Source organism: Lipotes vexillifer, unplaced genomic scaffold (genome assembly GCF_000442215.2).
Source record: "Lipotes vexillifer unplaced genomic scaffold, Lipotes_vexillifer_v1.1 scaffold8, whole genome shotgun sequence".
NCBI classification, from domain to species: Eukaryota; Metazoa; Chordata; class Mammalia; order Artiodactyla; family Lipotidae; genus Lipotes; species Lipotes vexillifer.
Genome location: NW_006781519.1, coordinates 3,668,361 through 3,693,950, shown reverse-complemented (window position 1 = coordinate 3,693,950; position 25,590 = coordinate 3,668,361). Strand labels below are relative to the sequence as shown.

Genomic DNA, 25,590 nt, shown 5'->3' with positions numbered 1-25,590 from the left:
CCCTATTGATTCTATTCCTACTCACTTGATCTGTTTTAAAAGTGTTTATGCAGCTGCTTCCCACTAGCTATCTAGGATGGCAGGGAGACGCAAGAGGGAGGAGATATGGGGATAAATGTATACGTATAGCTGATTCACTTTGTTATAAAGCAGAAATTGTAAAGCAATTATACTCCAATAAAGATATTAAAAAAACATTTAAAAAAATAAAAATGCTTATAGCATATTTAAATGTACTAGTTATTTGTAGAATTTTAGTCCCCCCTCCTTCCCAAATAAATATACACAGAGGATGAATTTTTGAGACCCTAAATTCTCTTTCTTTCCACAATTTAGTTTCATACAGTTTTCTGGCATTCTTTAAACTAGACACTTGCTTCTTTTGATTTTAGATACTGTATATTTCATATATACATATTAAACATGTACACATGTACATACATACATACATGTGTGTATTTTTAATCAGTATTTGTTGTAACATCTCAAAAAGGAATGTCAAATATTCTAAGGCTCTAATACTAGAATAGAACCATTATATTTACCACAATAATTTTCATTGGTTACATGTATTATATTTAGAGCAGCTTCACACTAAAATAAGTGATCGTGACAAAAAGATATAGGGCAAAATAAACAGAAAGCTTACCCCCTTCAAATAAAAGGAAAAAAGGTTCGGTAATATATATGAAAATAACATTGGATAAGGAAGTACATAGGACATTTTTCTTGAATAATTTAGTACATTTTATGTGAATAATTTAAAGGACTATAAAGTGGGGAGATCAACAGGACTGTATAAGTGAAGGGGAGAAGAAAGATTACTATTCAAACTCAATTTAAATTGGTTGTCTTTGTAATCACATATGGTTGAATGTTTTGATCTCCTTATAAAAATGAATATTCTAAAGGTTTATTAATTTTTGAAAATTGGGAAGAAATATTTACATTTTTTCCCTTGTCTTGGGATATGCCAAAAAAAAAATTGCTGGAAAAATAGAAAGAATGAAAGTGAAGGAATGTTTTGTATTTGCTAAAGCACAGCCACTTAAAGGATTTGATTTCCACTAGAAAAAGTTGTTTTGTTTTAAAAGGAGAGAATGTGCATTTGGTGTTTCTCACCTTTCGTGGTTGTGACAATTCTCTTAGATATCTTAAATTCTCTAACTGCAGATTTGTCATAATCTCCACAGTACACCTGTTTAAAAAATTGTAGCCCAGAGAAACCTGAAACCACAAAAGAAACTTTTCTCAAGATGATAAGTCATGAGGAGTGTAAATTTCAGTTACCTCACCTGTGGGAATTTCTCTTCTTATTACTTTTCAACTAATAAGGCACCTAGGTGATGGGAATTTTAATCTCACTGAAGAACTAAATCTCTCTATGCAAATTAAATTTGCACAAGCAAGTTAAAAATTGAGTTTAGCCTTAGGCTTAAACTGGTGGAAAGATAATAGGCAATGTGGAATTGGTACTTGACCACACTTATTGAGTGCAGGAAAAATACAACAACAAAAAATTCATAAACTTTCTTGATGTTGGCAGGGGCCAGTGTCAATATTCCTTGCTGTTTTTCCTTACCAACTGGATTCATGCAATAACATCTGAACATGTGCAAAAGAGCAGAGAGTAAACAATGTTTTCCTCATACCTTCTGTGAAATCTGAAAGATGTAGGTTTTCTACTGTCAAAAATATCAAGGATGTGGTCTTATAGACCTATGCATCTAACAATCAGGGAGAGGCAATGAGTTAAATACTCCTAATTCAACAAAGTTCAAATAGTTTAACAGAAACCTCTTAGTCAACCTTACTGATGTAAAGATGAACAGGGAGAATCAATACCTAAGGCAGACAGTGACTGGAATTGATAAATTAATTAATAAGGTCGAATCAACCTGTGAAGACGGTTGTCTAATGGAGACTATTGAAGAAGAGAACACAGTATGTTTCCTTTAGCTGGTAATTTAGTTTCCTCTCTCCCCAGTCATCTTTATCTGATTTTCTTGTATATTAGCAAAGTCTTAGGTCAGACCTTTCAACTTCCTTTAGCTATGTGGTTGTTTGCTTGATGGTCTCTTAACCTTAAAAACATTAGAATAACTTTTTCTTACACTTAGAAATACTTATGAATGACAGTTCTTTTAAAGATTTGTTGTTTGTTTTATTCCAAGTTTTCTTTAGTAAGTTCTCAGAGCCTCATGGAAAAAAATCATGGAATTTCATTATCAGAATGGGTGAAAACATGTTGGCCAACCAGAAGACATTCTTTTATGAAAGTAGTATACTGCTTTCTATTAATCTTTCAAACATCCTGTAATATTACTGTAATCTCTATATTTTCTACACCTGAATATTTGCATAATTTCTTGCTATACTGTACAATGCACACTACTGTTACTATTCTAGACTCAACACTTGGCAGGTAGTTCATCTTAGTAATGTCGTACCTGAAATTTGGTATTTCACCCCGTATCCGACTTTCCTACAATAAATGTACTTAAGGTTTACATAATTTTTGCTTCAGTTTGCAATTATACAAATTTACTAGTAAGTCATCAGCTAGCAGGATTAAAATGGAAGAACTCAAAGCATTAAGTATTGGCCATTCCCATTTTATTGTAACAATTTATCAAGGAAGAAGCTCTTCTCTGAGAGGCAGTCAACTGTAGTTAGCTATATTTTGGCTTCCACGGTATAGAGCAACCTCATCTTGAATTTCAGAGCAACTACATCTATACATAAAATATACATCTCTTAAATGTGCCACCAAGTCAATTACTAATTAAAGTTATTCTCATAGGCAGTTTTATCTTTAACATTTTGTTTGCAGTGAATTAGGCACATTGACATGTTGCATTACCAAGAACTAAACTTACTTTGAAGAGATAAATATGATTCAGTCCTCAGATATTTGCCATTTATGCTCTTAATTAATAATAAAAATGGTATGTGTGTGAATGTGAGAAAGTGTGTGAATTTATCTCTGTGTGTGTGTGTGTGTGTGTGTGTGTGTGTGTGTGGAGAGAGAGAGAGAGAGAGAGAGAGAGAGAGAGAGAGATCAGAAAAAATAGTATTTTAATTCACCCAGCAACATACCATTGGGTGGACAAGCTAATAGAGATACTTTTTATTAGAGGGCAGAAATTCCAGGAGTTTAGAATCCATGTGTCAGCAAACTGTATATTCACAACCTCTAGATCCTCATATATCATTCTAGTATGAAGAAAATTTCCTACATAAGCATAGCCCCTAAGTCATAAAGTGCACCTGAACAGTTCATAAAATATTAAATGTAAAGGTCTACAACTTCTCAACTTTCAAATGTCTTATTAATGGAAGAAATGAGCACTCATGTTAATCAAATTCCTGGAAATCATAATTTCCTCAAAAGAAAGCACCCATATCTTTTACTTCTATAAATCCAGAGAGGAAAATTCAGCTATGAAAATAACTTTAGCCTGTTACAGGCCCAGTCTTTATTAAAGGCAAAGATAAAACCCTGATTATTTCCCACACTTCCAAGTACGTTCAAGTTAATTAAGTATTAACATTCACTACCTGAGTCTTTATTTAAAATCATATTTATTCAAACTATGGAAATCTTCAATTCTCTATTTGCACAGGAAGCAAGAATTATTTTTTCTTCTAATTGAAAAGAAATTAAAAGAAACAGTGAACATTAATTCAGAGATGCAAAACAAAAATAACAGTGATCTCTGCAAATAAATGTTAACTTTTATTCAAATTTAATACATGTTTATATATTTACATTGAAAAGGAACATGATCTGGGCATCAATAATCCATCAGTTTGCTTCTATATTTGTGGTATTTGATTAGCTACCTACATTACATTACATTATACTTCCCCAAAGTGTTTTGATCTTTGCTTTTAGATTAATACAGAATGCAATACTTGCTGAGGAATTTAAGGTACTCTCCTTGGTCATGAAAAATAATTTAATATATCTTAGGTTATCTGGCACTGCCCAGTAGGAATTCTATATAGGAATTAGAATTCTATTCTAATTCTATTCTAATTCTAATAGAATTCTATTCTATAAGAATAGAATTAAGAGAATTAAGAGAAAAGTCACATGTTTGTGTTTGACTCTTTTTACTGTAGCTAGCCTAATTGTTAATCTTTAGAGGCCAAGATGAAAGTTTAGGTAGATGATTAATGACTTCACTTTACTAGTGGTCTCTTTCAGCATATTGATCATATGATAAATATGATCTATATTTATCAGTACAATTACAATTAATATATAAAGCTAGCTTGATGGCTAAAATTTTAACTCATTTTAAATTAACTTTTATAATGAATAACTTAAAATCAAGTAACTTCTCTAAAAATCTTAGATTAAAATATATTCTCTTATTTAGCCTGAACATTTTCCTACAAAACATGTTCATTCTCCTGACTTTACCTTATCTGTTCTTGGCACTAACTATTTCAGTCACTTAAAAGACCTTGGAGTATTCCCTCTTTGTTATCCCCATATACCAGTCTAAACTTAAGATTTTCTATCTTGCAATCTCCTTTCCTTAAAATTCTTCCTATGCTTTGCAACCACTTATCCAAAACATTTAAAGAACTCCATGAACCTCTTCCTAACTCCATTATGCAAAAGTGTTCTTTGGTACTCCCATAGCATTATACTCTTTCCTTTGTCAGTTAGCCTATTCAATGTACAGTATTATTTATCTTGTACAAGTCTTGTCTTATCTCCCCCACCATAAAAAACCTAATGTAAAGCTCCTCTATTATATAAATTTAACATAGTGTTTTACATACTGAGGGTGCTTCAAAATTAAAGATCAACTAGATGGTTGGATAGATGGATGGATAGAAAAGCATGAGTATCCTAACAACACATTTTCCATAGGTAAATCATGCATACCTTAAATTAACTACAGAATATGAAGTACCTCTGTACTGTGCTGTTCAATATGGTAGTTACTAGCACATGTAGCTATTTAAATAAAAATTAAGTAAAATTAAGAACTCATTTTCTCAGTTGCACTAGCTACACTTCAAGTGTTTAACAGCCACCTTTGGCTACCATATTGGACCTTGCAGATATAGACTATTTCTAACATCACAAAAAGTTCTGTTGCATAGCACTGCTCTAGAAAGTTTTGATGGAGAAATGAATGTGAGAAACACGTGTCTCCAGAATTCTAGGAAAGTCATAATCATAAAGTAACAAGGCATAGGATTCCCACTTCCCCATATTAAAAAGTATAAATTACAGCCATTTACAATGTAAACAATTATTCCCTGAAAAACATTTATATCAGTATCATTCTAATCACATTTTCATTTAATCTATAAGTTTTTGCAACACTAATATAAAACTCAAAATATAATAGACGTAGATAGTAAGTTGCCATAATCTCTACACAAATATGCATTAAATGCTTTAACAGATCAGACTTAATTGGAATTAAGAATGCAGCATTGTGGGTTGGCTTTTCAAAATTTTAAAAGCTTCTTCTAGTCTAAAGCCTAGAAACACCTTTCCAGCATATCCTACCTCCAAAAGTATTGTGGACTTTTTGTTTTTTAATCCAAGAAAGAGCCATAAGATCATATTGAAAACACAAATTTATATGCCTTGCTTCCCCTTTTCCAAAATCTAAAATTGTGCAAAGACCATTAACCTTTTCTTAGTTTGTAGCATTACAGCAAATTGGAGGATCCTGCCGTATAATGATGGACCTCTGCCATGTGTTGTCTGCTTTTTGAATTTAGATTTTTGGTTTCTTGAAACCCAACTCAAAGTGTTTGACCTACCACAGGAAAACCCTTTTGTGAGTAAGAAGGATTCCACAGATCACATGCCAGAGAGGTCTTTCCTCAGATGCTCTCAGGTTCGTAGTCTTGTGAAGAAGCTAACAAGCTTGGGTGAGACAAAAATTTGCTATCCTACTTACAGAATTGGAAATCCCTCTCTAAGATAATACGAATTGATATCAAGAAGCATTAGAGTTAAGAACAGCTTCATAACTGAAGAAAATTGAAATTAATATGTAGGTAATTATTAATTCTTAGTGACATAATATGTGATTAATATTCAAGGATTGACCATCTTCCTCAGCTTCAGGATACAAATACTATTAGTCAAAGGGACTAAGATCATACCTAGTGCACATATATAGTACTGTGAATCTATGCATTCTACTGTTTCATAATCCTACTGCAGATTCCCAATTCTATGTGTTAGGTTTATAGAACTGTTATAAAAGTCCAAGGTAGAAAGCCCAGTTAGTGGATACAACATTTTTATTTGAGCTTCCCTTAGCAGGCAAATAAGGGTAGCAGAGTCTTTGCCTCATTTTGAATTCCTAGAATATTTTGTGCCTGCATTTCAGAGTCCTGAATGATTTTCTGCTAACAGCACTTAATCCATCAGGGAACACAGAGTCATTGCATCCCTGAAATTAAAGGGACCTTGGAGGTCCTGCTGTGGAACCTCCCACCTAGTGTAGTATAAGGTTATTGAAGCCCAATCTTTTAGTGAATCTATTTTAAGTTTCAACCGATTACATTGTACTGGAGGAAAAGATCTTTTTCTTCCCCTCCCTCTTTTCATCCTCTACCCCACAACTGATTGCAGAGCACTATGAGGACTGTAGGAAAGTGGGTTTTAATTCAGATATTTCAAGGTGACTTTTATATATGTTAAACATCATATAAATCACACTTCTTTTGGGTCTTTTTGGGAGTACAGATTTTATCTGAACTCTCATTTTTAGTGTTTGAAACTTTCTTTTCCTTAAAAGATTTGTGTCAAGCTTAAAATGTTAACAGTGAGAATGGATGAGGAGAAAGGGAAGCTTATCTTCCAGTATACAGATTAATATATGTGGGGAGAGATGTAATATAAGAAAAATCCCCAAAATTACAGTAAGTGTTTCTATTGACTTGGATGACAACACATGTCATCAATGTATTGTAAATTTCTAAAGAATCAATTATGAGAAAAAAAATACACTATAGTCTGACTGATGGTAACCTATGAAGACTTAAAGGCCATTTTGGATCATGCAGTGATATCATTAGGACCATTAGATATCCATGTACTGATAAATTACAGAAAAAAACTATTTTTGGAACAAATACCACTTTTGTGGTGGTAGAGGGACAGGCCCTAGGGAGAGGGACTGTTCTTCCTCATTTTTGCATTTCCAATGCCTGGTACATAGAAGGTACTTAATAAATATATACTAAACTAGCAAAGAAGAGATTTTTCTAATAAATAAATATATGGAATTTCTTGTACTGATAGGATGATGATTTGATTAAATAAGCTAGTGGTCTATCCCCCCAATCTTCATTCAAGTGATTAAAAGTTTTTAAGATTCTGTTTAATCAAATGAAATTTGAAATAATGTCCAGAGTATCATGGGAAGTTTTAATTTTTTCAAAAATCATTTAAGTTTATAGACTTAGTGGTTAATGTGTCCTCCAGTGCAGCCCCTCAACCTTCTCACAGTACTAAATAGTACTGTGATAAAGTAGTACAATATATTTTATATTTTAAAATAATGTATTTAAGTTCTTTGTCACAAATTCCCATTCTCAGTTTTTCTCTTCCATGTGGCAGAAGAAGAAAGTGAAATATGTGCCACCCCCCCCCCCCACCCCCCCCCCGGCATTCCTGAAAGAAGAAATATCTTAAAAGTGCTAGCCAATGTAAAATTTCCCCAGTAATTTAATCTTAAGGATGAAAAAAAAATTTAAACAACCTTATTTTACTTGTTATGTCATTATTTTCATTGTTCCCTTCCATTATCTCTTTTATCCCTCTACCTCTATCCATCAACCCCTTCAGGTACTTTTGAGTTTCTATAATTAACTTCCTACTCTCTACCCACTTTTTAGGTTCTCCAACTTCAGATTCCCCCAGTTAGTTTTCATCCATCTTTGCCCTGCTTAGATTCCATGAATACTTCTCATTCTCCTAGTCCATGCTGAAACTCAAAATCATTCCTTGCCTCTCCTTAGTACCCCCACTCTTTTCAAGTTTCCTCCACAGCCTCTTCCATACCCTCTGCTACTCTTTGTTTCCCTAGTGCCTCACAGTTCTTCCCAAATTGTTCAAGGCCCTTACAGGTAGTTGGAACATAACTCATCACATTATTACTACATTTACAAACATCTTGAGGGTACAAACGGTCATGAGTAAGACCGTTTGTAGTTTAATAATTGGCAGGCTGATTCAATCTTATTCTTTATTGTCCCTTAACATGCACACATGTTTCAAAGACCTAATATTTGTACTAAGTTTGCTTTCAATAGGACTTGAGATAATAGAGCAGAATTATAAAAAAAATTAGGAGGTACAGTCCCCATTTTCTTAGTGGTAGTTTACCATTAAGATAGAAAAGCCAAATTAAACTAAGATAAAAAATTCTTTAAACAAGACATTCAGTTCAAAACAATGTTCTGAAAGAGAAAGAATAGATGAGTCAGGGAATGTGCTATTCAAATGCACATGAATAATAACTATTAATGAGATTTTTTTTCCAAATTAAAGTTAGAAAAACAAAACTGATGGCTCCATGACTTTGTTGACTGCCTTCTCCATAGTTGCCATATTTTAACTACAAGTCCCTTAAGCACTTACATTTGACTTTATCCTTACTCTTATGCTTATTCAGATATTCCCCATGTGATGTTAGTCTGTGTAAGTTTCTTAGAGGAAATGAGTTGTGTGAAATTCCCCAGAGCAGATGAGGACCTTGGATGACCAGAGATGTGGAAAATGCTGCGGTTAGAGTGGGTGTTGGCCTGACTGAAGAGGAGAAGTCATGGATTAGAAATTAATGAGAAAGACGTATTTTGGAAGCAACTAATTAAGGACCTTTGAATGCTAGTCCTCAGAGTTTAGATTCTGTAGATTTTAATATGTAACACATGTAGCTTTTTGGTTTTCAGTTTTTGTTGTTTTGTTTTGATTGTTGTATATAATGTTTTATGAAATAATTAATATTTATTTTCCAACATCAAAAGAAGTAAAACTAGTCCATAAAAAAGTGCTAGTGGATAGATAATATATTTGGACATGTTCTGTTTTAAAAAACTTTTCTTCTGAATAAAAAAAAAAGAGGTGGAGAAGGTGTCCTTATGTCAAATCTGACTCACTTTAACAGTTCCTCTTGAAAATTAGCAGCTGTAATTAGTGGAAAATTTTGAAGGTGCAATGTTGTTGTTGTCAGCTATAACAGGTTTTAATTATCTTTTTAATTTTAAAGTTATCAACTTTCAGAAGTTGAATTTTTATAATTTTCAATATGAAATCATGATGGCATATTTTAGTTGGAGGTACTGTTTCAAAAAAATGACTTGATTTTGTGAGATGTGTTTGCTTCAATATTTTCAACACAGTACTGTATTACAGGGATTCAAGACGTATTACAATTATCCAATGAAAATAAACCCCTGCTTTCTCTAACTTATATTTGTTCTTAAAAAAATCAAATATCAATTAAAATCATACAATGAGTCAGTATATAATTTGTATTTCATCAAAGGGATGAACTGGTCAATTTGAAAACTTGACCAATTTGAAAACTAATCATAATAATATCTAAAGATAAATGTCATTAGAATATATCCTTTTTGAAAATGTTATCAAGAAACAGAAAATTTTGAGGGGAATTTTATTTTCATAAACCTTTGAAAGTGGAAAATAATCATTAAAATACTCTTTTAAAACAAGGTTTCCATTCTCAATTATTGGTTTGGTCAAAAAGTTCATTCGGGTTTTTCATAACATTTTGGGAAAAACATGAAGGAGCTATTTGGCCAACCCAATATATGAAAAATTATTTGTTGCCAAGCTAGAAACAACCATAAAATCACTACCTACTGAAAACAAGACATACAGTCTTTAAACCTTGTAAACATGATTTGAAATCAAATAAAATTATATGAAATATGCAGTTGATGACAATAAGATATTTGGAATTGTGTTGTAAAAACTTTTAAAGCTGTAGCATTGCACATAACTGAGATCCATTATGCAAATGACTACAGATTTATGATGAAAGCTTATTTCAATCAAAATACTAGAACAAGAAAGGATCTGAGAGATGAAATCCAACCCTACTCACCATAATGAAGAAAGGGAGGCACAAGTTATGACTTGTCCGAAGTCATAACTACTTAAAGGCAAAGTTAACACTAGAATTCAGGCCCAATTTTTTTTCTCCCACTGGATTAGACTTATTTGCCTTTGTGAGTGGAGGATATACAAACACATTTGTTTATTTTCTTTAGATTAATAGTAACAACAACAACGATTGCAAACACATATAACACTTGTGAGTTCCAGGAACTATTCTAAGTGCTTTACATATGTTAATTCATTTAGTCTTCACAGTAACACTATGAGGTAGAAGCTATTATTATATCTATTTTTTAATGAGACAGAGAATTTTTAAAAACTTGCATAAAGTTACACAGCTAATAAGTGATGGATCATGGATTCAAAACCAGGCGATCCATCTCCATAGCTCATGCTACAAAATCTTAAATAAAATGTCTTTTTTTTTTTATTTCATTGTGCCAAGGCAATCTATATTTGGATATAATAACATTCTATGACTTTGATTTTTAAGTAGGAAAATGAATGTTTGTCTCAATTTCTATGCCAAATATATTTAATAATAGTTTTAAATGAATGGTCTTGCTACAATGTATGTGAATCCCTGAATGAATGATTTGTCTGAAATCATAAATATTGGTAATTAAGGCAGTAGCAAGAATGGATCTATGTGTAGGCTTTTGGTTGATTCTGCTTATAGATACATTTTCATTTATTTTTAAAACAAGAAGATCAAACCAAAAGTATATTTTAACAATGCTTCTACAATATGGCTTCTTTTTGTGAGCATGGTGGAATTAGCTATCAATGAATTATTATTTTTGTACACTTGATAATGACTATGAAAAATTGGTTTTATACTTTTTCATGAACATGGCACACAACACAGAAATAAAAGTCCTATTTTTTTTCTAGCTTTAGTCTGTAGACTCAATAGCTACTTCGAAAGTAATATCGGGTAAAATCATACCCTTTTAAAGAGGGCATATTTTGACATTGACATGTTAATTTATTGACATATAGGAAGGAAATAAGTATAAGTAAGTGAAACAATTAAAGCAACGTTATATAGTGGATATGGAAAATGTAAGAAACCAATACCTTATGCACAAAAAATTCCTATGTTCATTTCTGTTTTATGTATAATGTAATAAATTCCGAAGCTTATTTTATATATATATATTTAAATGAAATTAGAATGCTAGATCTTCCTCCATACATTGCCTCTATTTGTCCAGTTTTTTCCAAATAAAAGTTAAACACAATAAAATTAAAAATAGGAATAGCTGACTCCTAAGAAATAAGAATTTTAGAGAAAAAACAGACTAGGAGCAAGACTGGATATTGCACAGAGAAACTGAAGGATTCCATTTCCATTTCAGGGGTTAATGGCTTTTACTAGTGGTTTAAATCACTTTGTCTAAGTTTTTAAAGTCTAAATCACTTTGTCTAAGTTTTTAAACTCTCAAAGTCTTTTATTTATTAAATTATATTTCTTTATTAATATATATATATATATATACACACACACACACATAAAAATTTAAAATGAGCATCATTTATTAAGACTGTATTCAGCACTGTGGAGAACTTGGAGGTCAAGGGTTAAGTTTGCACAGAAATAGAAATATGAGGAAACATAACAGCCAATAGGGGCTTATATTTCATGATTCTATTATAACTATAAATTAAATTAAAAATTCAGTCATTTAGTTGCACTAGGCACACTTCAAGTGTTCAAGGCAAATAGGCAAATGTGGCTAAGGGCTACAGTATTGGACAGTGCAGGTTATCAAACATTTCTACCAGGCAAACAGTTCTACTGGACAGTGGTAATCTGGAGCAATAGGAAAATAATTTTGAGTTATGCGTGCATCCAAGGAAAGTGAAATGATGGCTGGGGTATCCGATTCACAGGCAGGGGACAAAAAAAGGATAAAATGAGATGATGCAGTAAAATTTATTATTGAATCATTTAGTGATGAATGCTATTTTATGACATTAAATCTTGAAACTATTAGATAATGAATATTTTTAAGAGATTGGTAACTTGTTAATTCAAGGAGAAACAATCAAATTTCCTCTCATTGTAAATTAGAAATCAAACTGCTTGACATCCTCCAAGAGAAAAAATGTGCAGTTTTATAAACAAATAGTATCTTACAATTATTTTCATAAAACATTATATGATCCCTATAAAACCTATGAGAAATACTATATAAATAAATGTACTGTATCTGAGACACTAAAATGATGAAGAGGTAATATACCAATACAACTACCCACTTGATAGTTTTTAGTATAGTGTTTACGGTCAATAGAAATGTGGGGTACTCACCATGTTCTCTAGATTTACCACCATCATAATCCTTATAGGGATAATATGAAGAATATAATGCATGATAGAAATCATTAATTCTTCAAGAACTTCAGACAGGAAACTGAAGGGTATAGTGCAAATATCCTAATAGACAACTATATAGGTTTATCTTGCTTTATAATATCAGAAATGCATGAATAATATAAATAAGTACCTATAATATATTGAATACATAAGGCCAGGGTGACTATACTGAAATGCACAGCTCCAGGTGCTTATGGTCTAAATATGACTATAGAGTGGAAAATAGACTTCTTTTTTTTTCAGGGTATAATCATCTTTGCTTCTAAAGTTTTATTCTTGTGCCATCTATAATATCAAGCCTTGATGCAAAGCAATTTTTATCGTGAATAGCACTGACCTTAATTTTCCAGGGTTGTTAGTTTATAGGAAGAATTAATACAGCATTTGATCACAATTTCATAGAGTGAGTGCCAGTTATAGCACTCACTCGTGATATAGTTCTGGTTGTGATAGCTCATTCTATTATCTCCATTAAGGTGTTGAATACCTTTGCAAAGAAAAAAAATATTTTTCAGTATTTCAAATATTCTTGGAATAAGAAGAAAATGTGAGGACACTATTATACATTTATTATTTATACAGAAATTGTGATTTATCTAAAATAAGACACCTATTTCATACTCTGTTTCAAGTTGAAATCATCACAATGTAAGTTGTAATTCTAAAAACCAAGAATATTTGGGGGTGGTAAAGCAACACAAATAATTTGAGTCTCTGGTACCTAATAGGAAGAATGGTATCTTTATTTTCTTTCTTTGGCAGACTTTTTCAAAATCAATGTGAAATCTATATTTCAGAAGACAAAATTTTTTTTGCAAACCTTCATAAATAAAGTTAGTTATGTTCTTCATAAGCAGGGAAGGAGCTAAATTTAAAAATTAATGACTGAAAATGCCTAAATAAAAATATCTATTTGGTCTCCTTATGCATTAATGTGGGACACAGTGAAAGTACTGCATATTGAGACTACCTTAATATGAGAGCAATTCTGACCACTCCACTTCGACTTCAAGTATTGTCTAATGTAATGGCATCTCAGTTGCCAATTTTCATTGAACACACATACACACAAGGACATATACCCACAGTGGAACATGAAGATGATTATTTTAAACATAAAAATGAAATATCTCATGAATATTCCACAATTAGGATTTGGCTGGCATTTGCTAGTCCAAGGAAAAAAACTGTATCCAACTCTGTGGAAATAGAACTTGTACATTCTTGACTTCCCATTTGACAGTTACTTAAAGTCACTTTGAGGTTAATGTACTGCTTGAGTTATAAAAAGGTAGCATAAAATTTTTCTTCCAACATGCTAGCCTATTACTGTGTAGAAGGAAGACTCTTTACTTACGGTGGGAAAGTATGGAGTATAGTGAATGAAATCTAATGATGAAAAGAATCACTTTTAATTCTCTTATGAACCTAAGGGAGATTTGTGGTACTCCAAAGTAGGAAGTATGATAAAAACACAATTTTAAATAACAGCAATCTACACATTGAAAAGGTATAGGATTTGTTAATTAATTTAAATATTTTATGTACTTCTAGTTGGGAAAACTGCTTGCTATGAACAATTTAATTTGTAATGAAAATACCTGCAGGAGAAGATTGTGCTTAAAATATACTCTTAGAAAATAATGTAGGTTTTTAAAAATAAAACAGAATGCACGGTATAATGAATACTCCAAGTTGTTGTATATTATTCCTATTGCGTCTTAGAATCTTTGGCAGTCCCTGTAGTAATATGATCTTGAAAAAAAAGAGTTCAAAACAAAAAAATCAGAAACCCAAAGACCCAATAAATATTTCTTAACTTATGTTATAACTTAACACTTATGTGTCTGGCACAGTGCCCATACACTGCTAAAGTAAATATAAAGGCCTACTAATAAATTTTGTTATATATTTGAAATGATTCACTTGCAATCAGAATAGAGGATGACACTATAAAATATTATGGATCTATACAATTATTTCAATTTAAAGAATATTTTTATGGAAGATGAATTTTATACCTAAATTTCTATTTTTGAAGAGCTAAACCTTCAGGTATTATGTAGGATTTTACACATAAAAGCATTCAGTTTATAATTGACCATTTTGTACACTTTCAAATATACTAATAATATTGAAACAGGACCCAACTGACCTTCTCTAAAATTAGGATTCCTCAAATTTAGCAATGTGTTTTTGAATGCCCAAATTGAAGTTTGAATGATTAGCATTATATTTATATTTGGAATTAAAATGAAGTAAGACAAAGTTGAAATAATAACTCACTACAGGTTTGAGGGATATTGCTAAATCAACAGGACATTTCTTTATGTGTTAACTTAGAAGAAAGTAAAAATAGTAGAAATGCTAACATTTATAATTTGTCTTTGTGTGAGCTATTTGTAAATGCATTTGAATTGTATTTGTTATAGAAACAATTCCTTCATGAAAATGGGGCTGACCCCAGAATATGAATTTATTGTACAAATTAAGAACTGACAAGAAGTAGTGTTTAACTCATAAATGCTAATTCAGTTTTTAAAGCCAGAATTCTGTGTAATTATTGTTCTGCCCCAAATTAAATGTATCAAAATGTGGCCTGTGTATGTCCCGTTTATGGTTCAAATGTTTCTCTACCCATTGATTCATTTATGTTGTCATTTTTAACTTGTCATCCAGTTTGAGTTTTGTGGTGACAGAAAATGAAAATCACAGAAATTATATTAAAATATGTGTAAAAGAATAAGAATTAAAAGGAGAAGGGATTTTTGCTGAACCTTTAGGCTGAGGCACTTGCTATTAGGCAGTTGATTAACCAAGTAGCAATATCCGTTTTTAAGAAGTTGCTGTGTCATTTTTTCTTGGTGGTCTATGATGTGTAGCCATTGATTGAGGATTTATGTCACCCCGAAGTCATCTTACCCGGAAAAGTTTCTTTGTCTCTCTGGGTGAATGAATGCAGGTATTAAGGATGAAGTCATCTCCTTGTTCCTTGGAACAATAGGTTGGTAGATACCCTTCATTTTCCGATGATTAATATCTTACCTTGATTCATTTTTCAAACTATCAACTGGGATCTTGTTTTCAGCACCTTCCAAGATTCTGGTGGTATATCTCATTTGCTTTTAACTGTTGAATTTATTGCATCATGATTTTGATAAATTAGCAGCTGATACAAATAAAAAATATACCAAGTCATCACTTTTTTTCTGATTAGACCTACACTGTTTTATTAATTCCTGAGAATAGGGATTAATTAATTCCTGAGAATAGGAATTAATAGAAGTATTTACTTATCCTTACATATCTAAAAATCAAAATGGACTATTCAATGAATTCTCAGTGAAGTCAGAAATTTAACCCATTTATTTACCTGCTAAAAACATGATCTTAAAACCTGGTCATCTAGGGCTTCCCTGGTGGCGCAGTAGTTGAGAGTCTGCCTGCCGATGCAGGGGTGCGGGTTCATACCCCGGTCCGGGAAGATCCCACATGCTGCGGAGTGGCTGGGCCCATGAGCCATGGCCGCTGGGCCTGCACATCTGGAGCCTGTGCTCCACAACGAGAGAGGCCACAACAGTGAGAGGTCCGTGTACCGAAAAAAAAAACAAACAAACAAACACCTGGTCATCTAGAGGATCTATAGAGTGTGAAATTACCGCCTATTTGATATAAACATTTAATATATGAATTAATGCCTACAATATTCATATAAACCATATAGTTGTTATAAAGATTAAATGAAATAACTGATTTGAAATTCCTTAGAGGAATTAAAATGCTGCACCAAATGGAGATCATCCTTTTAACCTCAGCAAATCCAAGAACTATTATGATAATATGTTACTTATAGACCAAACATATTAAAATAATTAGTAAATATTGAAATAATCATGATTAAATTTACCCCAAGGTGATAAAAGGATATATGATGATGAACAACCATTATATTTTTGCCAAATGGAATATGTCTCTTGCTGGATTGATCTGTAAAGCTATTTTTAAAATGCTCCCTAAATCATATCAAAAATCCAGAAAAAATAATATAGAAGAGCAACCTTCACAAATTGTCTTATAAGTGATATTCGAACATTGATTATTAACAGATTTGAAGCCCCATTAGAGAGCACTGCACTCCTGTTGTGGAGTGTTAGAATGATTCAATAAAACATAAACATTTTAGAGAAGGAAGGAACATTGATGGAATCGACTTCTTGGAGAAGATTAGATCCAAATGTGAAAATTAGACCGGTACAAAAATAAATACGATAAATGAGTCCTTTGTGGAATAAAATTTAATAAAAATAACAGTTTAATAGAATCAAAGTACCCTACTAAATCTTTCATTTCGACATTTCAACTTTCAGAATACATAGGAAATAGTCATGTCAAACAGGACAGCCAGTGCACTTACCCCACACTACTTGTGGTCAATCCCTTGGAAAAGATTGAGTTTATCAGTTGCTCCAGTTTGTCTTTCTCCAGGTGCAATGTCCTAGATTCCTTCCTGTCAACCTGAAGAACTACATTATTGTTTTCCCAGTCTTGAAAGAAGCTTTGACTGTGCATGAGAACAAGAATGTAGAAGTAACTATATAATACATCATGGTTGTTTAATTGTGTATTTTTGACTTCACAAGACATTACAGTAATTAGAATGATGAGAGCCAAGTGGATTTAGGATCATGGGCAACATACAGGTATTTCTTATTTTCATATAATACCTAAATTTGTACTTTTTTTTTTTTTTTTTTTTTCGCAGTACGTGGGCCTCTCACTGTTGTGGCTTCTCCCACTGCGGAGCATAGGCTCCGGACGCATAGGCTCAGCGGCCATGGCTCACGGGCCCAGCCGCTCCGTGGCATGTGGGATCCTCCCAGACCAGGGCACGAACCTGTATCCCCTGCATCGGCAAGCAGACTCTCAACCACTGCGCCACAAGGGAAGCCCTAAATTTGTACTATTTTTAACAATTTGTTACTGTAGCATGTAAGCCACTCATTCATGCAGAATTACTTTAAGTACATTACAAGTTAAACACAGCACTACAATGAAGGAAAATGTAACAAGTATGTCAGGGAAATTATGCATTGGGATTCTTCTGACAAACCATTTGAATATCACTTTTATGGTTTGAAATCTACAGAACTGCATATAGTAGAGACTTAATTCCCCTACCTACTTACCTTTTTAGAACTAAATTGCTCAGGGACTATAAAACGAACTTGCATTTTTGCTTTTCATATCTTAAAATTTCAGAGTTGTTTATTTTGTTTCTGCTTTTGTTTCCTCTGTCATGATTCTGTCCTTCTAACTATGACTGTTCCCTACCCAATCACTATATATTGCCTGTAAAAACATCACTTAAATAACGCTGGCACTACTGAAACTTATAGAAATTTTTAATTTTCTGCATCTTCTTTCATTGTACCTTTCTTATCAATTTCCAAACTAACCGTAGACTATAGTAGCGGTGGGATGTGGGAGAATGGTAAAGAAATCTAGTTATCTTATAGTTTGTTCATGGGAGAGAGAAAATTAGAGCTAAGTAAGATATGTCCATAGGAATACTTTCCCTGCATATCTGAGTTAAATTCATCATCCTTCCATAAGACTAAGCAGTGAATCTTTATGTCCTAATTTCTGTATTGGTCATTCAAATAATTAACTCAGCAGGTTGTGGCCTCTCCCGTTGCGGAGCACAGGTTCCGGATGCGCAGGCTCAGCAGCCATGGCTCACGGGCCCAGCCGCTCCGTGGCATGTGGGATCTTCGCGGACTGGGGCACGAGCCCGTGTCCCCTGCATCGGCAAGCGGACTCTCAACCACTCCGCCACTAGGGAAGCCCTAAAAGAAAACTTTTTAAATTTTAAACATAACAATACATTTTCAAGTGGTAACTGCAAGGGTTGGAATCATAATCTGGAGATTGAGGTTATTTTATCATGCATGTTTACATCCTGATAGAGGCAGAGTTGACTTTGTTATACATTTGTTGAACACTGAATTAAAGATATTCTGGAATATTTTTGTTATCAATTATAAACTCTGTGAGGGCAGAGGTTTTTGTCTGTTTTTTTCACTGATTTATTCTCAGTGCCTACAACAGTGCCTGGCATACACAAATTGCTTAATAAATATTTGTTGAATACGTGACTACCCTTTCATGAAACTAATTACTAACTAGACAGTAAATAGTCCTTCTAGGTTTGCAATATGTATATTTGCCTAAGTTTTAGAAATTTAATTGTCCTTTTTCCCATTTTTTTTCCTGGTTTTCAAAACCTCTGAAAGAATTTCAAGTGATGAAACATATTTTAAAATGTTTCATTTGATGTTATTATTAAAGTAGAGTAGAACACATTTAGAATGGACTGGGAGAAAGGGACTGCTTAGAATTAGGTCACTTTCTTAATCCCTCCTCTTGTGTAGGATATTGCAACATGCACACAATGTTTTAAAAAATGGTCTGTAGTATTCTTCTGCCAGTTGTAATAACGTGTAATACCTAAGGGTAAGATAAGAATAGAGTGGTAGTTTTAATTCTAATTGTAAGTGCCCCATTTTTATTTTTGCTTATGTTTGCATGGTATTTATAAAATCACACACTTAGACACTCAGTTTTCTTTTTTATGTTCTAGATTCACAATAGGACACACATATATGTATGCATATTAACTCATAGTAAGTAAAAATGAGGTATTTTTATTCTCACATTCATAGAGGAGTATAAGGCCAATAATTCACAAGAGAATGAGTCTTGAAAAGGTTGCTATATTAGGAAATCCCAATGCTCACCATTGAGCAAATGATGCTAAAAATACCACAGGCAATAGTCTTTTTGTGTTGTTTACTAGGATAGAAAATGTCTTCAGCATCAGCATTACTCACTATTATACTTAAATTTTTTTTTATAAATGATGCCAACTGCCCAACATAGGAAAGTGGTTGGCCTCATAATATATAATTTTTAAATTCTGTGATAAGAATTTATAAAATGAGATGCTTCAAGTCTATTTAGCTCATTTCTTTGTTCTATTTGTGACCCAAGCTATCTCAATTGTTGCAACAAATGCTTTTGTTCTGTTACTGATTGCAAATAGGAAGGTTTCTTTTTCCCCACTTTTGTGTCTTCAGGCCTGTCAATATGCATATTTTCTAAAATTATTTAATGTAATACATTGTCTGGCATAATCAGATCATAATATCCATAGCAAGTTATTTATATCATTTCATGAGTCCTCCTGTTTGTAGAACTATGACTAAAATTTTTGTAAATTTTAATTGGTTATCAATTACCAATAAAAATTGAGAACTTCCTTAATTAGATACCTATGTGCATTAATAGTTTTCCATAATGGATTTTTAAATGACCATCTGTTAGCTAATTTTTTAAAACTTCAGAATGAATTGAGAGCTGCATTAATCCCTACTTAATTATAAAAATATAATATCTGATAGGGTTTAAAGCAGTGTAACACAAAGTTCACTTTGTGTTTATATAACATATTACCTACAAATAACATCCAGAAGCATATTAAAATGTTTCATGATACTAGACATTAAAAGATATTTAATATACCAAATTGAGACTGTATCCACCAAATCAGATTGAGAATAGGAATTGAGAATTAATAAAGGAAACTGAAGACAAATTTGCAATTTATAAAGAAATAAAAATTCCTTGTTGAATTTTTTCAGAAGAACTAGAGAACTGAAATAAAGTGGCAGATTTCAGTGAATGAAAAATAATAAGCAAGGAGGGGGAAAGGAGCCAGAGATATTCTTTGTTTTTTGACTCTCTGTTTTAACTTGATAAAGTCTTTTAAAATGCCTTTCTTATTTTTAAACCCTAGTCAAGCTGTTTCATGTAGTTGGGTAATTCTTATGTCAGTCTGTAGATGTGAAACCCATTTTCACATGGACTTCTTTATGCAATCTATAAACAAACTTTCAGAGTTGAGATGTCTTGCACTCCAGTTCTCTCATTGAATGTTTGAATATTGTCTAACAAATCATAAATATGTAGATCTAAACTAGTGATACAGCTTCTGTATCAGTACCTCCAAATATATGGAATTCAATCTCTCCTGAAAACCATTTTTTTCCAGAATGCTTTAATAGGCAGTTGTTTAAGTTGATCTGAAAGTTGCCTCCGTGTAATTTTATACCTATTCTTGTTCCTCTCATCCAAAGAAAGACAACTGTAATCCTCTTTCACATGATTGTTCTTCCCATGTTTAGGAATTTGCCATATTGAACCCTCTCCTCGATGAAAGGATTTTTCTTTTTAATCCAAACTTCCTAACCTAGATCGATATTTACATTTTGAAGCCCAGAGCTGAACACACAGAATATTGTATAAAACATTCATGACACATAGAAAAATTGCATTTGAAAACCACATTGTAACAGAGAGTAAATGATTATATTTTTGTTATTAGTAACACATATCCCTTTACTTTTCCTTGACTATTGAATTAAATGTTTTAAATTATTTTTATTACTTTTAACTATCTTGTTATAATATTATCTTTTTATATATCTTATCAATGGTGAACACCTTTATAAATATTCTGGGTCTCATAATTACTCAAGGTATCTTGCTTAATTTACCTTTCATCTTGATGTAAAAATGCATAATATTAGATTCAAAACAAATCTGTCATTAGTTTATTTAACAGTGTTTTTCATGCTAGTATTCTCATTAATGATTTTGGCAAATTTTTATTTTATTGAAGTGTAGTTGATTTACAATATGTTAATTTCTGCTGTACAGCAAAGTGGTTTGGTTATATATGTGTATATATATATATGTGTGTGTGTGTGTGTGTGTGTGTGTGTGTGTGTGTTTCTCTTTCATATTATTTTCCATTATGATCTATTACAGGATATTGAATATAGTTCCCTGTGCTATACAGTAGGACCTTGTTGTTTATTTCATTTAGTGATTTTAATTTAAAACTGAGCATTTAGTTAACATACATTAATACTTGGCTTTAATAATTGCTTCTTCTTCCTCTTCCTCTTTCTCTTCTCTTTCTTTTCTTCTTTTCTCTTTGGCAGTTCTCTGTGGACTGATATAAAAAAACTAGTGCAATCCTGCCTGGTATGGACTTGTTGTCCGGGACGTATATATTTGCGGTCCTGTTAGCATGCGTCGTGTTTCAGTCTGGCGCCCAGGAGAAGAACTACACCATCTGGGAAGAAATGCCAGAAAACGTCCTGATAGGCGACTTGCTGAAAGACCTCAACTTGTCGCTAATTCCAGACAAGTCCTTAACAACTCCTATGCAGTTCAAGTTAGTGTACAAGACCGGAGATGTGCCACTGATTCGAATTGAAGAGGGTACTGGTGAGATCTTCACTACTGGAGCTCGCATTGATCGTGAGAAATTGTGTGCTGGTGTCTTAGTGGACACCCGTTGCTTTTATGAGGTGGAGGTTGCCGTTCTGCCAGATGAAATATTTAGACTGGTTAAAATACGTTTTCTGATAGAAGACATAAATGATAATGCACCATTATTCCCTGCAACGGTTATCAACATATCAATTCCAGAGAACTCAGCTATAAACTCTCGATATGCTCTCCCAGCAGCCATTGATCCTGACATAGGAATAAACGGAGTTCAAAACTACCAACTAATTAAGGTGCGTTTTAAAAATGCTTCGTTAAAGATAGTTCATTTTTTAAAGGGAAGAAAAAAAAACGATCTTAGTGTACTTCAAATTTTGAGTAAGCCATCACCACAGTTTTACAAAGTTTAAGTAAAGCATAGCAAAGAAAATTTATCAATGCAATTTTTGCAATTGCATGGAGTTTATGAATCTTCATTTTATGTATATTCATTTTCAAGCAGTTATTTGTGTTTCCACTAACAAACTATTATAGCGGTCAGACAAGGAGTTCAGCCTTGCTGCTTACAAATCAGTAACCTACACAATATCTTACTTTTAATCTGTCCAGTCATGACTTTGCCTCAAACTTGGCCTAAACAAGCAAATCTAAACATCAAGAATGAATCCACAAACCTATCGGGTTTTCTATGTCATTATTTTAGACAGAAAGCTTTATCTTGTCCTTTGAAAAGAAGCCAAATAAATTTATTTTGGGGGTGAATAGAACATTTTTATTACTAGCATTTTTACACGGATATAGTAGTAAAAAATATTTTTCATGCTGATTTCAAGTCAAAGCAAGATCTTTAAGCATCTCTTGAGTCACAAAATGAGATTAAAATTTAGATATGTCTTGTTAATGTTAAATATTTTCATTTTGTTCCAAGTCTTTGAAAACACAGAACATTCATTTGAAGTAAAGGGTAAGTCAATTTTTCAGTCGAAGAGTTTCAGTTAACCTAAAGAACCTATTTTGGTTTGATTTGGGTCTTGGGGTGGGAAATGTAGAGGGAAGAATAGATGGAATATTTGGTATTCTTTGAAATATGTGCAGAGAGACTGCATTTATCAAGCGAATGGGAGAATATTTTTAATTGACTATATGGTATATAGAGTAGTAGAAAACTCAGATTGGGGTATGTGATATAGTACAACGCACTTGAATGATCTTGGCAAATGTGTAAAAGAACAATTGTGCAGGTATAATATAGATATGGTCAAGCAATTTTCAAAGTTTTATAAACATTTTCTGACTATGCATTACCAGATTATGATTATCATAATGACCAATGTTAAAATTATTCAGAGAACACATAAATAAGATATTTTGATGAATATCATCTGAAGGTTTTAGCACGGAGGATGTGTAATATTGGAAAACTGCTCAGATGAACCTGATATGTTGTGAAGATATATTTGTTTATAAATACACTTCATAAATCGAACTCTGGAGATCTTTTGAGTGATTTCAAGTGAAATATGGATTTGTGTGTGAATATAAGAAGTAAAAACTGAAAAAAGATGGATGATTTATAAATAAGCATTTCTAAGTAAGGTCCTTGCAATGGTGTCTCCTTATCTGATGAAATGCAAAAATATGCAGGAGTCAGAAAGATATAGATCACAACTTTGTGCTTACCACCGACTAGACAAGCCACCTCCAGCTTAATCTTTCTTACATTTAGTTTCTTCAGTCATAATATGAGATTGATGATACAAATTTCACAGGGACAGAATTGGGAAGAATAAGCACTAAGTAGAGGGTAGATACACCTGCATAGAAGGTTTTTTGAGATGCATTGAAACATTTGACTGTTTATAGAAATGTGAGGCTTATTACTTTAAACAGTAAGTTGCATAGCAGAGTGGATACTGTCTCTAAAGTTACACTGTCCAGTAGATGACTGGACAGTTACACTGTCCAGCAGTGATGACGGAAGTTCTATTATCTGTGGTATCAAATATGGTAGCTACTGGCCACATGTGGCTATTGATTACTTGAAATGTGGTTGCTGTTACCAAGGAACTAAATTTTTAATTTTAATTAATCTTATTTTTAATAGCCACCTGTGGTAAGTGGCTACTATTTTGGAGAGCACAGCCTAAACAAAGAAAAACAATTTATTTGGAAAATAAAAATTGACAGATTCAAATCAAAATGGGACCTTACCAAATTTAAATCAGGAATTAGTAATAGGATCTCTCCACCCAACCATCCTGACAAATGTGTTATTTTGAAATGCAGTGCTTTACTGAAAGAATAATTTTGTAATGTCTCCCTCAGGGCAGCTTAATGAACTTCCAAGAAATTTCTGATTTGTCTTGAAAGCTGCTTAACAAATTCAAATTAAAAAAAAAAAAACAAATAAACCCACTGGCATAATTTAGGTTTGTTAAAATCTATTTTCATTTGAATTTCTTTGAAAGATTATCAGCAATTGACATAAAGACAGGCTCACTAGAGGTTCTTAGATGAGTCTTAGAAATAGACATGCTCTACAATTTCATTCTGTTTTAGAATGTGTGATAAGCCAAAAGTGATATACCTAAGTACTGGGGCATTTGTATGGACCAATGGGCAAATACTGTCCTGACTGCTTATTAAAAATAATAATTATGGAACACAAAGCATAGCCCTGGGCTTGCAGAGGGCCATCTCATGGGTTAACTGAGTGCACTTTGACTTGCAAAAAGGTCCTGCCATGAAAGTGGTATGTACGCTGGGGGAGGGGGGATAGGGAGGTTAAATAAAAAGAAAAAAAAGAAACGTTATGATTCATCCATAAATTTTAATAAGTGTTATAATTTGAAAGTAAGTAGGCAAACCATACTAATTTATTTTAAAAGATCTTTCCTGCAGAATAGGTTGATAATTTAATTAATGTTAACTTGTTCTATTTTTGTTGAGTAGATAAGACTAGCAAAATCACAGTTTATCTTAACTAAGGAAATATAAAATTTATATGAAAAGTTCAGATAACGAAGGGAGAGAAGGGGGAGATATAGAGAAAAATTCTAGGAAAAATTAGGTCAATTTACACATGAAAGTGTCTTGCTATTAACAAATCTATGTTAATTAACAAGATAATTAACTGAAAATAAAGGTATTTGGTGAATGTATCAAAATGTATATAATAAAAAGTAACATAAGACAAAGCATACAATATTGATCGTCAAAAAGTTAATATGTAAATATTTTAATTTAATTTATGCATTTTATGATATTAGGTGTGCTTTGGAATAAACAAGGAAAACATTATTATTACACATTTTAAAAATTTGGATATTGCATTTCAGGGTAATAATTTGTTTTGTTTATGATCATATGACTAGTAAATTGGGAACCAGAATAAGGTCTTCTGACTCTTAGATTTGATTGACAGAAAGAGACAGATAGATAACCTTGAGGGTGAGGATCACAGCAAGTTTAACAGGAAGGAAGAAGAACAAAATGAAAAAAGACAAAGTAAAAAGAAAGTGAGGAATGAATGAATAACATGATTACCAAGTGATTCTGCTTAGTACAAAGAAAATTATGGTAAAATAAAACTTATCCACATGATCTTGGCAAGGTTAATTTTCAAATTTTTGAGAGATTAGGTTACTCTAAAGAAAAAAAAAGCTTCATCTATAAAAGTTTTTGATGTGAATTGCCACTTAAAAAAATA

General features: G+C 32.4%; 1 protein-coding gene across 5 annotated transcripts in view; it reads left to right on the top strand.

The window, feature by feature from the left end:
- Positions 1-25,590, top strand: part of PCDH11X (protocadherin 11 X-linked) — a 741,859-nt gene that overhangs the window by 29,358 nt on the left and 686,911 nt on the right. For 4 of the 5 annotated variants that reach the window (XM_007454761.1, XM_007454760.1, XM_007454759.1 and 1 more), the window contains exon 1: positions 21,596-22,174. In XM_007454761.1, coding sequence (XP_007454823.1) covers positions 21,635-22,174 — 540 coding nt within the window. In that variant the 5' untranslated portion in view covers positions 21,596-21,634. Of the gene's footprint in view, positions 1-21,589; positions 22,175-25,590 lie in introns of those variants that run through there. The other variant, XM_007454762.1, reaches the window with a different exon arrangement.